The sequence below is a fragment of the Python bivittatus genome, unplaced genomic scaffold (assembly GCF_059951505.1).
Source record: "Python bivittatus isolate LINGU-HERP-01145 unplaced genomic scaffold, Pbiv_v1 ctg000700_np1212, whole genome shotgun sequence".
NCBI classification, from domain to species: Eukaryota; Metazoa; Chordata; class Lepidosauria; order Squamata; family Pythonidae; genus Python; species Python bivittatus.
The window spans coordinates 2,435,096-2,449,327 of record NW_028277098.1 but is presented as its reverse complement, the minus strand read 5'-3'; the positions used below and the strand labels follow the sequence as shown (position 1 = coordinate 2,449,327).

General features: G+C 36.4%; 1 protein-coding gene across 1 annotated transcript in view; it reads right to left on the bottom strand.

Annotated features, from left to right (window-relative positions):
• Window positions 1-14,232, bottom strand: part of FIRRM (FIGNL1 interacting regulator of recombination and mitosis) — a 37,975-nt gene that overhangs the window by 3,862 nt on the left and 19,881 nt on the right. Inside the window, exons 11-21 of the mRNA XM_088154221.1 lie at window positions 12,638-12,786; window positions 11,897-12,026; window positions 11,296-11,482; window positions 10,618-10,700; window positions 10,302-10,353; window positions 9,431-9,520; window positions 8,308-8,493; window positions 7,515-7,637; window positions 6,712-6,807; window positions 4,014-4,127; window positions 123-227 (exon numbers count right to left, since the gene is read on the bottom strand). Coding sequence (XP_088010347.1) covers window positions 123-227; window positions 4,014-4,127; window positions 6,712-6,807; window positions 7,515-7,637; window positions 8,308-8,493; window positions 9,431-9,520; window positions 10,302-10,353; window positions 10,618-10,700; window positions 11,296-11,482; window positions 11,897-12,026; window positions 12,638-12,786 — 1,315 coding nt within the window. The remainder of the gene's footprint in view (window positions 1-122; window positions 228-4,013; window positions 4,128-6,711; window positions 6,808-7,514; window positions 7,638-8,307; window positions 8,494-9,430; window positions 9,521-10,301; window positions 10,354-10,617; window positions 10,701-11,295; window positions 11,483-11,896; window positions 12,027-12,637; window positions 12,787-14,232) is intronic.

The window sequence follows — 14,232 nt, the reverse complement described above, 5'->3', positions numbered from 1 at the left end:
CTCCAAATTACATTACAGATCGGTCCTCTAAAGGACAGGTTCTGCTTCACAAGTGGTATAGGAATCTGAAATAACTTAATTTAGACTATCTAAAACACGAAAAGCACAATTGGACTTCTTACCTCTGCAAATTGAGTGAATGACTCCATGGCATGCTGTTGTATTAGCCAGCCATTGTTAGCCAGCAAAGAACCAAACAAACAGGACAACTTGGACAGAAACTGAACCTAACAAGCCAATAATACAATTATTATTTTGGTTTAAATCTATGCATTGAAGTAGTAACTACAGAAGTAGACCTATATAATTCATATAAAGCTCTTAGAATTTAATCATGACAGTGGTTGCTAGTAACAAAATGACATTTCAGTCCCTCCAGAACAAACCAACCAACTTGCCATAATGTATTGCAGCTATCAAAATGTATTCATGTATATCAACAAACTATTCATTAGGGGAGTAAAGATATGAAAGTATCTCACATTTCAATGACTGTCAGTTTAAAATAAATTTAGAATCAAGTCCAGACGGAGCGTCTTCACCAAATTTCTGCTCCTATGAGAACACTATGGCCATGTAGTAAATAATTCTTTGTGGCCTAACACTCACTTGCAAACTGACCTCAGCTGCTACACTTTTCAATTTTCTAGTACATAAAGAGAAGAAAACCAGCACACTGTCCTCACTTCAAATCTTAGCCTGAGCTTTACGTGGTTTTGCATATTTTTATACATTTGTAGGAAACCTAAGGTTACTTGCATTGCTCCAAGTTGCTATATGATTTACTAACTGGATTTTTTTTCCTGACCAATCCCAAATTCCATCAATATGGATAGCCTGGTATTAAATCTTTTGATGGGAAAAAATTGATAGTTCGTTAGTAACTTCTGAAAGTTATGAAAGAGCTTACCTGCATTTTCTACATGATGGTTTGCTGCTTTGCAAAATAAATGTATCTTTAATTATAAGGTTGATTGCAATCCAAATCTACGCTGAGGGTTTTTTTGGGGAGGGGGACAGGGGGAGATATGGTTGTATGAATCTGTGGGTCTTAATCTAAAGAGATACCCATCCTTGTTAACAACTCAGAATATACCAATTCAGACTATTCAATTCTCATTATTACCACAAAGATGGATTGTTTCAGACTTCTGTAGTAGTTGTTGCAAAAAAGCTGGCAGTAATCCCTGTTCTATGTAGTGAAATAGAACATTTAACTGAGAAAGAATTCCTGATTTTAACTCAACCTCTTTTTGCTCTCCACAATGTCATCTCATCATGAACGTCTTGCATGGTCACACTGCCAAATGTCTTTGATGTTGGACAGATATGCATTTTGGTATATTGATCTCAGATGAGGTTTGAATCCTGGATTTACTTTGCATCCTTTTCAGTTTTGAATGCTTTCTTTTAGATTTTCATTCAACAAAGTTGTTCACAAAATTTATGGATCTTAATAAGGTAGCTATATTTCCATGTATCAGCCAGTTATTGTTTGCTCAACTTATCATACATTGACCATTATTTCTTTCCTCTTTAATATTTCAGATCATAGAGTTCTCTATAGTTGTGGGATATAAATATCTGCAGAAGTATTGCCTATTACATCAAGAAAATTGCTTCCTTTTGACATTCTTAGGATTTGTCTTTGTTGTTATGGCCTAAGAGAAGCATTCTCAGTTCTTTCAAACTTCTTAAGTAAGTTCTTCCATATTATGTTATTACCAGTAAGCCAAATTGGCCCCTTCATCTTCATATTCTACCAGAACTGCTTGTCCATGGCTGTTTAGGGGTTGATCTATCCGAACTTTGATTGGGCCTGAAACAATTACCTCATCTTCACCAACTAGATAAAAGAGTTAGGTTGGATGTCACTTTAGGACATGCAGTTCTACAACTGCAATAATTATGATAACTCATAATATTTTAACTCATATATATGATGCAGAGATTACAAAAGAGGACAGACTGGTTATCTGCAAATGGTAGCCCACCTTCCCTCTCTACTGTAGGTATACATCTCTTCTACAGTGGTTATTCAGGATTGGGAGGGAATTCTCCCCCGTCATCAACATTTCTCAGCTTTAGAACATTTTAAAAAATATTTTTATTAACATTTATATATATAAAAACTAATACAAAACTAAAAAACCTACAAACAAAAAGAAAAAGAGAAAAAGAAAAAAAGAAAAAAGAGAAAGAAATGTAAAAGATGACTTCCCCCTCCCTCCAAACAAGTATATGTATTAACAGTAACTTAACACCTTCTCTATTACTACTAAAAAAACCCCTCCTTATCCCCTTTTTCATCCCTAAATAATAAGAGAATTGTAAAAAGCATTCAACAATCAATATAATCAGCAAAATGATTAAGAGTGCCAGTAATAATAAACTATACATTTTAAGCTTAAACAAATAGGTCAATTTTGCATTTTAGCTTCTATGTTTTTTCTGAGAAGTGAAACCTAAAAGATCTCTCCTTTTAAGCATACAAAAGACCAATAATAATCATGTATGTGTTTTAAGCTAAACCAAATAAATCACTTTTACAGGTATAAATCATCATCTTATAGTTCTGGTCAGAAAAAGAAAATTCAATATTAACAATCCAAAATCAAAACATGGACAATTTAACCTTGATCTGATAAATCCACTTTGAATTCCTTTCTCTTCTTTTTGAAAGGCTCAGTCTTCAGTTTCTTCTCCAAATAAAACCCCAGATAACAATCTTGTATCATTTTCTTCCTATCTATTTTCAAAAAAGATTTCAGAGATTTGGTATTTCCCTTCACTATGTCCAAAATAAAATAGTTCTCAAAGTCACTCTTCCAGTCCATTACAGCTTCTTTCTCCATATCATTCTCATAATCAAGCAACTTTGAGTCCATCTTCAGATCCACAGCATCTTTTTCCATATCTTCCATGTCTCTCTTATAATCTGGCATTTCTTTAAAGTCCATTTTAAAATCCTTATTCAAGTCATCCTCCAGTGCTATTTTGTCCAAGTAAAATATTTTCTTCTACAACCTCTGTTAGCCCCAATTTTACAAATAGTTCCTGGACACATGATCCCAAACAGCTAAAAATTCTTCCTTGGAAAAAAGATGCTCCTCCATTGTTAAAAGAGATATATTGTTAGTGTCTGACCTTGAAGGCTTTCTTATTTTCTGTTTATTTTCAGAAGCCAAACTTTCCTAGGGCAGATTTTCTTGCAATTAAATCCAAATTCACTTACCATATTTTCTTAAACATTTAAAACAATCCTTAAAAAAGCTGTTTCAAATCCATCTAGCCTCTTAATTGTCCCCAATCAACATTCTTAATTCCCTTTCACTGTTTCCAAAAGTTAAAGTATTTCTTTTTGATCTTTAAACTTACTTTGGTCTTCTTTCTCCCAGGATAATAGGAAATTCCCCCGGTGTACAGCAACTTGTCTTTCAGGAGGTTTTAAATTGCCAAATAAATCACGAATAGGCAGTTTACGATGTTAGTTAAAAGAGGAAGTAAAGCTGATCTAGTGTCCGTTTGAAGGCTCCGCACCACGGCTTGGGCTCGATGTTTCCCTAGACTCCCAGAGCACTCCACCCGCTAGACATTGCTAGATTGCAATCTCTTCACAGGGAATCTCTGTCAGGAGTACCTGTGGGTGATCCTGCTGATCTCCTTTATCTGAAGATGATGCCGAACAGCTGGACTGAGGCCAACTCCTCTAATTGCCATGGGCATCGGGTCCACAAAGAACAGAGCCATATTCAATCAGCCATTTCTTCCCTGGAAGCCAGCTTTAGAACATTTTGTGTAAGTGCAGATCTGCATGTTTGACTGCATGGATGACAGCTCAAAGAGCAGTTATTGTTCTTTTTTGGATTAATATAGTATCCAGTAGCTGAAAAGTAGCATCTCAAGAGCAGTACAACTGCTGTTTCTTATTTTCACTATAACAGTTCCAAAGGTTACATCAAATAAAATACATACAAAAAAGAGAGAACAGAATGACAGTTCACTTTATTTACCTGGAAATCTGGAGGAATGAAAGGTTTTCCCATTGAAGAAAGAAAATCTAAGACTGCAATCACAACACGATCAGGGGAATTCAGTTGCAGAAGGGAAGTTTGTAGTGAAAGTATCTACAGAGAAAATAAGTATCAAACATAAGGAAAATGGCAGAAAATAAGTTACACTGAAAAATAATGCTGCTTATTATGATCAAGATTCAATTTGTTCAGACATTTATTGTTTCATCCTTTTCATAAGATAAACTTCCCTGCCTTTATCGGGTACAGATGCTACTGAATACAGTATTCAGTAAAATAAAAAATGAATGCTGAAGCATTCTGAAGAACTCATTTATGTAAGTAGCAGGTCAGCTTGGACTGACTTTGTCTCAGAACTGAAATAGTCATATCTTGTTTTATGAATTTCACACTCATAGACACATATTATTACTTGATTTGTCCTGATTTTATGGTAACACAGAAATGGAATTTAGTCATCAACGTAGTATAACACTATGCCCATCCAAAATTTGAACCTAAACTGAATGGTTCAATATTACAGGTAGTCCTCTGTTAAAGACGGCAATTGGGACCAGAATTTCCGTTGATAAGTGACACGTTCGTAAAGCGTAATATCACGTGACCCAGGCTACTTAGCAACAGCAATTCTGAAACTTCCAGTTGCCATCATTAAATGAATCCTGTGCTGTCCTTAAGCAAGGACTTCACATGGTCATCATTTGTGACCTCGTGTCGCTTCCCCATTGATTTTCCTTGTAGGAAGCCGGCAAAGAAGGTTGTAAATGATGAACCCATGACCGCAGGATGCTGCGATGTCGTAACTGCAAGCCAGGTGCCCAGATCACAATCATGTGACTGTGGGGACACTGCGACTACTGTAACTACAAAGACCAGTTGTAAGTACCACTCATTCAGCACCATCGTAAGTTCAAATGGTTGCTGAACGAGTGGCTTTTAAGCAAGGACTACTGTGTGTGTTAGTCATTAGATTTATATTCTACTTTTTCTTTCAGGAGCTCAAGGTGGTATACATAGTATTCCATCTCTCCCCCCGCCTTTTTTTTTTTTTCGTCAAAACCACTGCCCTACGAACAGGGACTTTTTAAGATTCTGAGAGGCTTAAGGGCAGAATAGACATTTGGACACCCTTCTTTTTTCTCACTGCATTGTATACCTATGTAATTATGGGAAAACCTGAAATATTGATATAATTCGTGCTGTTGTAATTTAACTAATTAGTTTTGTTGCCTTGAATGAAAACTCTTAATTCGATAGTTCAGATACTAAAATACACTTTGGATGGGGAAGTCTCCATGTGTGAGGCCCCAAGCAGTAATCCTCATTCTCCTACCCCAACCACACTTTTAAATGACCTTCTTCTCAGAAGAGAGACTGAGCTGAGAGACAGTGATAGCTCTAAAGTCACCCAGTGAGTTTCTATGGCTGAGGGTAGACTTAAAATTGATGTATAATCCAGGAAGGCCAAAAGATGAAATAGATACCAGATAATCTTTCAAAAATACAGGCAGAGTAAATTACCTCTATTCTGAGGAAATCATCCTAGCCAGTCTGGTTGATAGGAACCATGGTTAGTGTAGGCAAAGATTGGTACCAACACAAACCCAAAAGTTAAATCCAACAAAGGAGGGGAAAGTGGAGAAATTTAGGACAGAGAGTAGAAAAAGAACACAACCCATTTAGAATACCCTAGCCATAATTACCATGCCTGTATAAGGCACGAGCAACAGAATACACAGATCAAGTTGAGGAACACCTCTTTAATTTGAATGAGTTCTCTAGATATCGCTGAATTCTTATGAAATAGCTTTGGAAGATAAATCCTTATGAAGTAGAATATTTATATTTATGTCCATTTTTAAATATTCTAAAATTCTATTAAACGTTTATACAAATATTTGATATATATTTTTATCAAAATATATTTTGAAACATAAATCCTTATGAAATATCAAAGTTGTAGATGACACAAAACTGAGTGGGATATTTAGAAGGCAGCACTATTAAAAAAAACTTAAAAGGTTACAGGAATAAGTTGAAAGAAATAGATAATGTTAACAATGACACAATGAAAAATTAAGTATTTAATAAAAAAAATCAAACACATAGTAATACGATGGAGGGTACTATTCCTGGTGATAGTAATTGTGAAAAATTATTTTTAGCCTTCAGAAAAGATGACAGAAGGAGGATAGCAGATTTCAAATACAGAAAGGATGTCACACAGAAGAAAGTCAAGATGTGTTATTTCTTGTTCTAGAGGGTGGGACATAGAAAACTAAACACATAGAAAAATGGAGTTTTTTATTACAGGACAGAAGATTCTGATGGAATGTTAGAAAGAACTTTCTAACAGAGCATTTTGACAGCAGAACCAGTAACTCAGAGAGATAGAGGGATCTTCTTCACTGGCCGTGTTCAAATGTTGGCTAGCTGGCTCTCTGTCTTAGATGTTTTAATTTGGAGTTATTCACTAAACAGGGAAATAAGAACTTTGGGAAGTATGAAATTTACAGCCAGACTTTCCATAATTGTCAGAGGGCAGGAATATGGCATTCTCATATTCCCATAATTGATATAACCTCAGATTACTGTATTCAGCTAAAACTGACTCTGAAAAGCAGCATATTAGTCATTTGTGCATCTAAATCAACCCTACCCACCAAATCTTTTTTACCTGAATTAGCAACTGTGGTTCCAATCTTTCAATGAAAAGCTGGAGAAGTTGAAGTATGAAGCAAAACATCTGCTGGAAACAGGCTACACTGGATACCTTCATTGATAAAAGTAACATTTTGTGTCACAAGCACCAGTTTCACTGTTTAAACTAAATGAGGTTTTTGGAACTATAGATACAGTGGTTAATAATTATTAATACAGTGGTTAATAATCAGGAAGAACTATACAGTTTCTTTGTGGTAGCAGTCAGTTCTATTATTGATCAACTATTCAGCAGTCAGTTCTATTATTGATCAACTATTTAAAAGCCATATTTTAAAACTTACAGAGTATGTACTCTTCTTGTATAGTGAATTATGAAGTAAACTACCTTCTAAATAAGAAGATGCAGTTTTTAAAATTAGTCTCCATTGGCTTCTAAGATTTCAGGGAATATGGTACGGATGTAATGGGAGAGGCTTAATACACTTATTTCATAGAAAATAGGGAAAATCATGCCACTGAAAACTGTCATTTTGCCTATGAGAAATGGGGGCTGCACACAGCATTTTTTCCCCTCTTCTGGCACACTCTTGTCATGAGATTATTGTCATCACATTTTAAATGCTGTCATTTATATGAGAATTTATTATAATGAGATACCACAGGTATTGTAATAAAAGGCAGGAACAAGATGTACTATTCCCTTGCTGTCATGGAATATGATTTCCATTTCCCAAGCAAAATGTTTTACGTCCTCTGATTCTGACTCATTGCATCTAAAGAAGTCAAGCAAATGCAGCTGAAATGAACATTCTTTACCTGTGTAGCTGGCAGATGGACTGCAATCTGGCCAAGAGCTCCCACTAGTGCTGCTTGCTCTTCCACCTCCAGGGTCTCCCTAGCACTCTGGCACATAGACAGCAAGGCTGAGAGAGCTGAGTTCTAGCAACCAAGGAAAGAGTTGCAAGAAGTTAGAAACAATTTAGGACTTGTCCTCCAACAGCACAGCTACTCCAGTATGGAGTTCTGGTGAAATTCTCTTCAAAGATTAAGTGCCTAGTGTAGTGTTTCTCAATCTCAGCAACTTTAAGATGTGTGGACTTAATGCTGGCTGCGGAATTCTGGAGTTGAAGTCCACATGTCTTAAAGTTGCTGAGATTGAGAAACACTGGCCTAGTAGGAGCATGTAAGAGAGGTTCAGAGGCTATAAGAAAATTAAAGTAAACCAACTATACTTTTTCTTTGTTGGAAAATTCTGTTCACTGAAAGCAGCAGAAGCTATTTCTGTATGTTCTGGGTTTTCTCTGCAACCACAAGGAGGAGAAAAACAGCTAACTGCACTCCCTTTTCAAGTAATAGCTCTGTAATTCAGAGCTCTTCATCTTTTATGTAGATTTACTGCAATAGATAGTTCTGGATGCTAGATCATAGTCGGGCCATTCCTCCTTGTAAAGCCAGAAAAGACTAAACCCCATATTATGAAGAAAAAACACAGGATGCTGATCTATTACGTACAGGCTTCCCAGAAAAGATAGGGACTAAGGAAGACAAAATAATCCCCGTGAATTTTTAATTCATAAACAGGAATCCCGCAATTCATGCTTTTTCTTACCACTTGTGGAAGTTCATTCAATGACTTTTCACTATTCAACCACCCCTGACATCGTGCAAGTCCTGCCACAAAAAGCTCATGGGCAACTTGGTGTCTGTGCAGTGGTATCAGAGCTTGGAGCGAAAGGTGTTGCCACAGTGGCAAGTTCTCAGTATCTTTGGGAGGAAACTTTTGGGTGAACTTTAACTAAAAGAAGGTGAAACAAAGGCAGAAAAGCATGAGAATTCATGGGCTTCATGAATGTGGGAAAAATTCAAATACACAATTTACTCCTCTATCCAGGATACGACTTACTCTTTCTTTCAAAGATTAAAAACCTACCCATAGCAATAAGCCTAAAATATTTTTATACTTTGACACTAAAGGAAAAGGCTATAAAGCTTCAGTCAGTCTGAGGGATGCAACTGCTCAGTCTATGCACCGTGATCTTCTGGAGTCATGTCCAGCCATTCTTCTTCTCTACAGATACATACACTTACACAAACCACCAGTGCCACTTTCAGGCTATCATCTTGTATAAGCTGTTTATCAAATACAGAAACCCAAAGTGTATGTGTGTGTGGAAGGGGAGAGTTCTGCCTGGTTTTTCAGAAGAGGTTTTTTTTGTGGCAAGGGCTCTGATTTTTAAGTTTTGCAAAGCCTATTTGGAGACTTACACTATAATTTTCATATGTTTGTTGTCTCAAAATGATGGGAATTGTACGACTAATTTTCAGCAATATGTATCAGAGGAGGCCCTGGGAGCTGCACAGAAGCCTACTGTACGTTGCCCACCCTGCCCTAAAATATTCTGAATGATGTCATAAGCAGCCACAAAGAGCATATGGCAGAAACCCAGAGGCCACAATGAAGAACGCTGAAATGTATTTCTAGCCACCCAAAAAGGTTTAATACCAGGTGGAAAAATAAATGATTGTCATATTAAAGGGAAAGAAAATCTTTTGTTTTCATTCCATGTTATAATCACACATCAGAAATAAACTGCCCTGCAATAATAAGCAAGTGTATTTTACCATTCATTCTCATCAATTCAAACTGATTCATATTAGCTGTTGAGTTGATATTCACACTGAAGAAGGAAAGCCCAATATTTATAAGCTGACCCATATCAGGAGAGACTTGCCTGGTGATCTGGGGCCATCAGAAAGAGCAAACGTCTTAATAGCACCCCTAGGAGAGAGACTTGATAACATTCAGCAGGACAAGCTTTTATCTAAATTGGAACACAAAACAACTGGTTTTTAAAGGAAACAATATTTAGTCAAATTTAATTGAATGTCCAGAATCTGCAACTATGCATACATTGGCATAATTTTAGGCAGCAACCAATCCAGTGTCCTATTTATCTCCTTAACATTATAGATTCATCATCAGAAATGCAGAAAGTCTGCCATAAGACTATCTAGCCTAACTAACCAATAACTCTTTCATATCAACCACTTCAAATTCACTTATTTTGTTTTCATAAGAAACAAGAATTTTAACATCAGAGCACACAAAAAACAAGAAATAGTTTGGTAAAGGTCTCCTGACAGCTTAAGTAAAGGAGCCAAATCCATTCTAAAGAAAAACGCTTACTAAAATTAATTACAACTGAGCCCCCAAAAGCATTTCATCCAGGTGGCAACATTCAGGGAAAGAGCCCCCAGGAGAAGCACTGGCTGGGCCAGGAATACTACTTCATGTAATCCAAAGGCACTCCGTTTAGGTATGTGCCCAGCATCACCAGTGCAGTAACCAGTTTGACTATCTTTTCTCTACTCCAGTTTTTCTAAATTACAAAACCAGTATTTATCACTTTGCGTACAAGCAAGTCAGGCAAAGGAGGGGGGAAATTAGCATTTTTCCCTTATTGTACAGTAACATTTTCCAAGGTATCAAAAACTCTGGAATCAGAGCGTGGACATATTTAAGCTCCACATTGTTCTTTGCCATTTACTATTTCTGCTCTGTTCAAATGTATCTTTTTATAAGCAAAACCAAATGCTGCTTACCAAATAAGCTATTATAAATGCATGGTGAGCACAAAGGTCTTCTGTTCCATATCTAGAAGATGAGAAAGACAGCAAGATTAGTATATGAATCAATGTCCAGCCAGTCTCTATTAGTCTGGGGTGATCTTTCAATGGGAACATTTGGACTTAAGTTCTTATTTAGCTTAGCATGGTTCTAAGCAAGCACATTTTTAGTCTGAGTAGAAGAAATTGGAATACCCTTCTTGGTTTTCAAATATAAAGGATAAGTAGATAAGTTGCTGTTGTGCCACTCTTTGTTATAGCTACTCATCCTTCAGTACATCTTTGATCTTACCGGGCAAGGAAGCACCAGACATCCATAGCTAGGACAGCCATGATCATGCTTGGACCTAATAGAGTTTCCAGCAGGGAGGATTCCTAAACATCAAACACATGCAGAGAAACCAAAAATTGTTTTTTTTTATTGTCATCCCATAGGCAATAAACAGAAAAGGTAGACCTGCAGCTGAATAGGACTACAGAAAAATACTTTAGGATTTGGCTACTAGCCTTGAGCATATTTTGAAATTATAAATAATAATAGTTGCATTAAGAAATCACAATGATTCAGTTTGGGGAAAAGAGTAGACTTCTGGCCATGTACATCAAATTATTGCCAACAAACAACTCAATGCTGCAATATGAAATTTATAGCTTTAGAGAAGATTAGGTGTTCGTAAGCTAAACAATGAACAGGTTAGGCAACGGGAACAGATGGAGGAGAGAGCAACAATGTACTGAAAAGATGAAGCTAGTAATGCTCAATTTTAACAATGATAATGAAAACAATATATGGTGTATTTCTTTCTTTTTTTTTTTTTTTTAAGAAAAAGCACATTTCTTGATAATACTGGTATAATCTATATATAGATCAGTGAAGCATGACCTATCTAAATCTCCCAAAATAAATGCCTGATTTAAAAGGTTGAAAATCTTTGCGCTATTCCAAATCAAGAGTTGCAATATTCCTTACCAGTAAATGGAAGTGTGTAACCGAGAGGGATGTTATAAAGGTACACAAGTGGATGCATACATAGCGGTAAAAAGTGACAGGACCCTCAGATTGTTCTGTCTCTATTGCTCCTGGCAAGAAGACAGGAAGGGAAAGCTCACTAGAGCACTGCCGAAGACTGAGCAGTAGGGCTGCAAACAAGGACAACCTGTAAGGAAATAGAACAGAACAGTTCTTGGTCTACAAATCAGTGACCAGATCTTTGGCACAAGCCCTCATGCATCACTAAAACAAATTGAACTGAAGCATGGTATTAACCACTAGATTTCCAGAAAAAAACAAAATAAAGTTTGACAGCAATTATATAAATTATATATTAAATGTAAATTAGTGTGTCACAGACAGCATTAGTATTATAAAACAGATTAATTTAAAAATCAATGTTGAATTTCACTTGCTTTATTAAAACCAGATACTACATTTCCTTCACTAAAACAATGTAATCTGTTTTCATAAAGCAAGTTCAGGACATGTCAAGATCTTGGCTTATCAGTGGAGAATAGTCCGGCTCAAATACACTCATACATGCCAACACAGATTTGTGGCAATAGCAAGAAATCACCTGGGAAACTCTTCTGGGAACTGACTTCCACTGTTCCAAAGAGTCTGCACATCATGGGGCTGGGATGGTAACACGTCCATTATAGAAAGAAGCAGCTGACACTGTGGAAAATACAGCTCAGGAGAGAGAGCTGAAGTTTGGAAAAATAGACAGCACATGCCTTTTGGTTAAATAAATAAGAAAGCAAATAAATAAATAATTTCTATTGAGTTCTCATGTTTGATAGGCCTCACAAATCCACATGCAAAAATTTACACCTAACCATAGTGCATCTAAAAAGCATGGAACTGAAATTTCTAATGACAACCTAAACTATCTTACAAGGAATCCCATCTTTTTAAAATACTTGCTGTTGGTTTTCCAAAAGTTTAAACTGCATCTTTTCTTCTTTCCCGCTTTGGTATTTAGTCTCAGTTCTAATTAACAGTTTGAAAACTTAGAACCAATCAGGGTTACTCATGCTTGAGCTACGATGTACCTAAAAAAGTAATGAAATCAAATGCAGCTGACATATTCCCTCCTTTGTTTTTGTCTGAAAATCCCATTAGCTATGATAAGAAAATAAAAGAACTTGAACTGATCAGATTATGTCAACATCTGATTTGAAAATGCATGCAATACTGTTGCGGTGAGCCTATACTCTACGATAAACTAGTAAGGAAAAAGGGTCTTTGTATATACAGTAACATTTCTCTGCTGCAAACTAATGCACTGGAGCACATTCGGGACTTTTAAACCTACCTAAAGTTTTACTTAACACGACTTCTAGGAAAGGCCTAAAGGGAAGCAATGGGAGGAGGAGAGAATCCAGTGACATTAGGAATCCCCTGGCTATTTCATCCTGATGAGCCTCAGAAATCACCAGAGCATGAAGACTCGGTGGAAACTTACTGTTGAAAAAGAATGCAGAATGTCTCATTACTGTATGTATTATGCAACTTTCATTTCTTATACTGTACTTAATATGCCACTAACTACTGAGGTATAATATTAAAAATAATTTTTTAGAATTCAAAATAGTACAAAGCTGAGCCATTTACAAATAGGCTAAATGTCATTGCTGGATGATCAGGTGGCCTTAGAGACTTAGATTAAAACTCAACTGCAACTTCTCCTAAACAGAGATATCCTGGTCACAGAAATATCTATCCACTGGTAATAAATTGCTTAGATTACAATAATGGACTGAAAACAAATGTATGGAAATAGCCACTTTTTAAATAAATACACTAGGTTTGGCCCTTGTCTGGGCATAATTCAAATTGCTGGTCAAAACTCACGAAAGGCTAATAACCAGATGTTTTGAAGGACAACTGAAGATCCACTGCTCCTTGGGAGGAAAGATTAGTGATGATAAGAGACATGGACTTCTCAGTCGTGACAGGTGTGCCTCAAACCATTCTTGTACAAGACAGAATGAGACATACCTCTCGAGAGTGATATAGAACTTAATACTGCAACTACAGCTCAGTTCCACTTCTCACAAACACACTTTGAAAGCCAACAGGGCACAGAGCAAGCCCAGCCACGGCGTGTAAATTGGTGAGCATGAAGGAAGCAGATTTTCAAATATCCTGTTCCCAACTGATTAGAAGTTCAAAGGTTAGATTTAGCACTTCAGAAACACTAGTAGCACCTTTTTAAGACTAACAAATGTACTATAAGGCATAAGCTTTTGTGAACTGCAGCTCATTTTGACAGATGTATGGAGGGGCTTATTGACGTAGGATTTAAACGTGCTCAGATAAGCCAAGGAGGAAAAGTGAGGTAATTCACGAAAGCTTATGCCTTATAAAAAAAATAATCTTAAAAGGTATTACCAAACTATTTCTGATTATTCACTCCTGCAGACTAAAATGGCTCCTCCTATAAATTCAGCACTTTCTGATCATTAATGAATTCTTTCTTGTTTTGATTTGGCATACAGAAGATACTCAACTGCAATCCCCCATGATTTCATGTAGAAATTAAATTTTATGTGAGGATTAAACAGTTGAGGAATCCATTAGTCCAGGAATCAGATGGCTCCTTTCCATACCATAAAAGATCTAAACCTTTGTTTATATCCCTTTTCTTTATAACCCTTCAAGATGATGTACAAAGCACTCCCTCCTCCATTTTAGTTTCATCTAGGAGCGATACTGATGTTGGATTCCCATCACAGTCTGAAGCATCTTGCTCAATATTTTTTTAATTAAGAAGCTGCCTCAACATAAAGAAGTCCAGTGCAGAATTTCACAGTGGTGATCAACCGACAGGAGAGAATAGATAAATAGATTTCTGCTAATAACAGGAGGGAATTTGCAGTCTTGAACAACATCAATAACAAAGAAAAG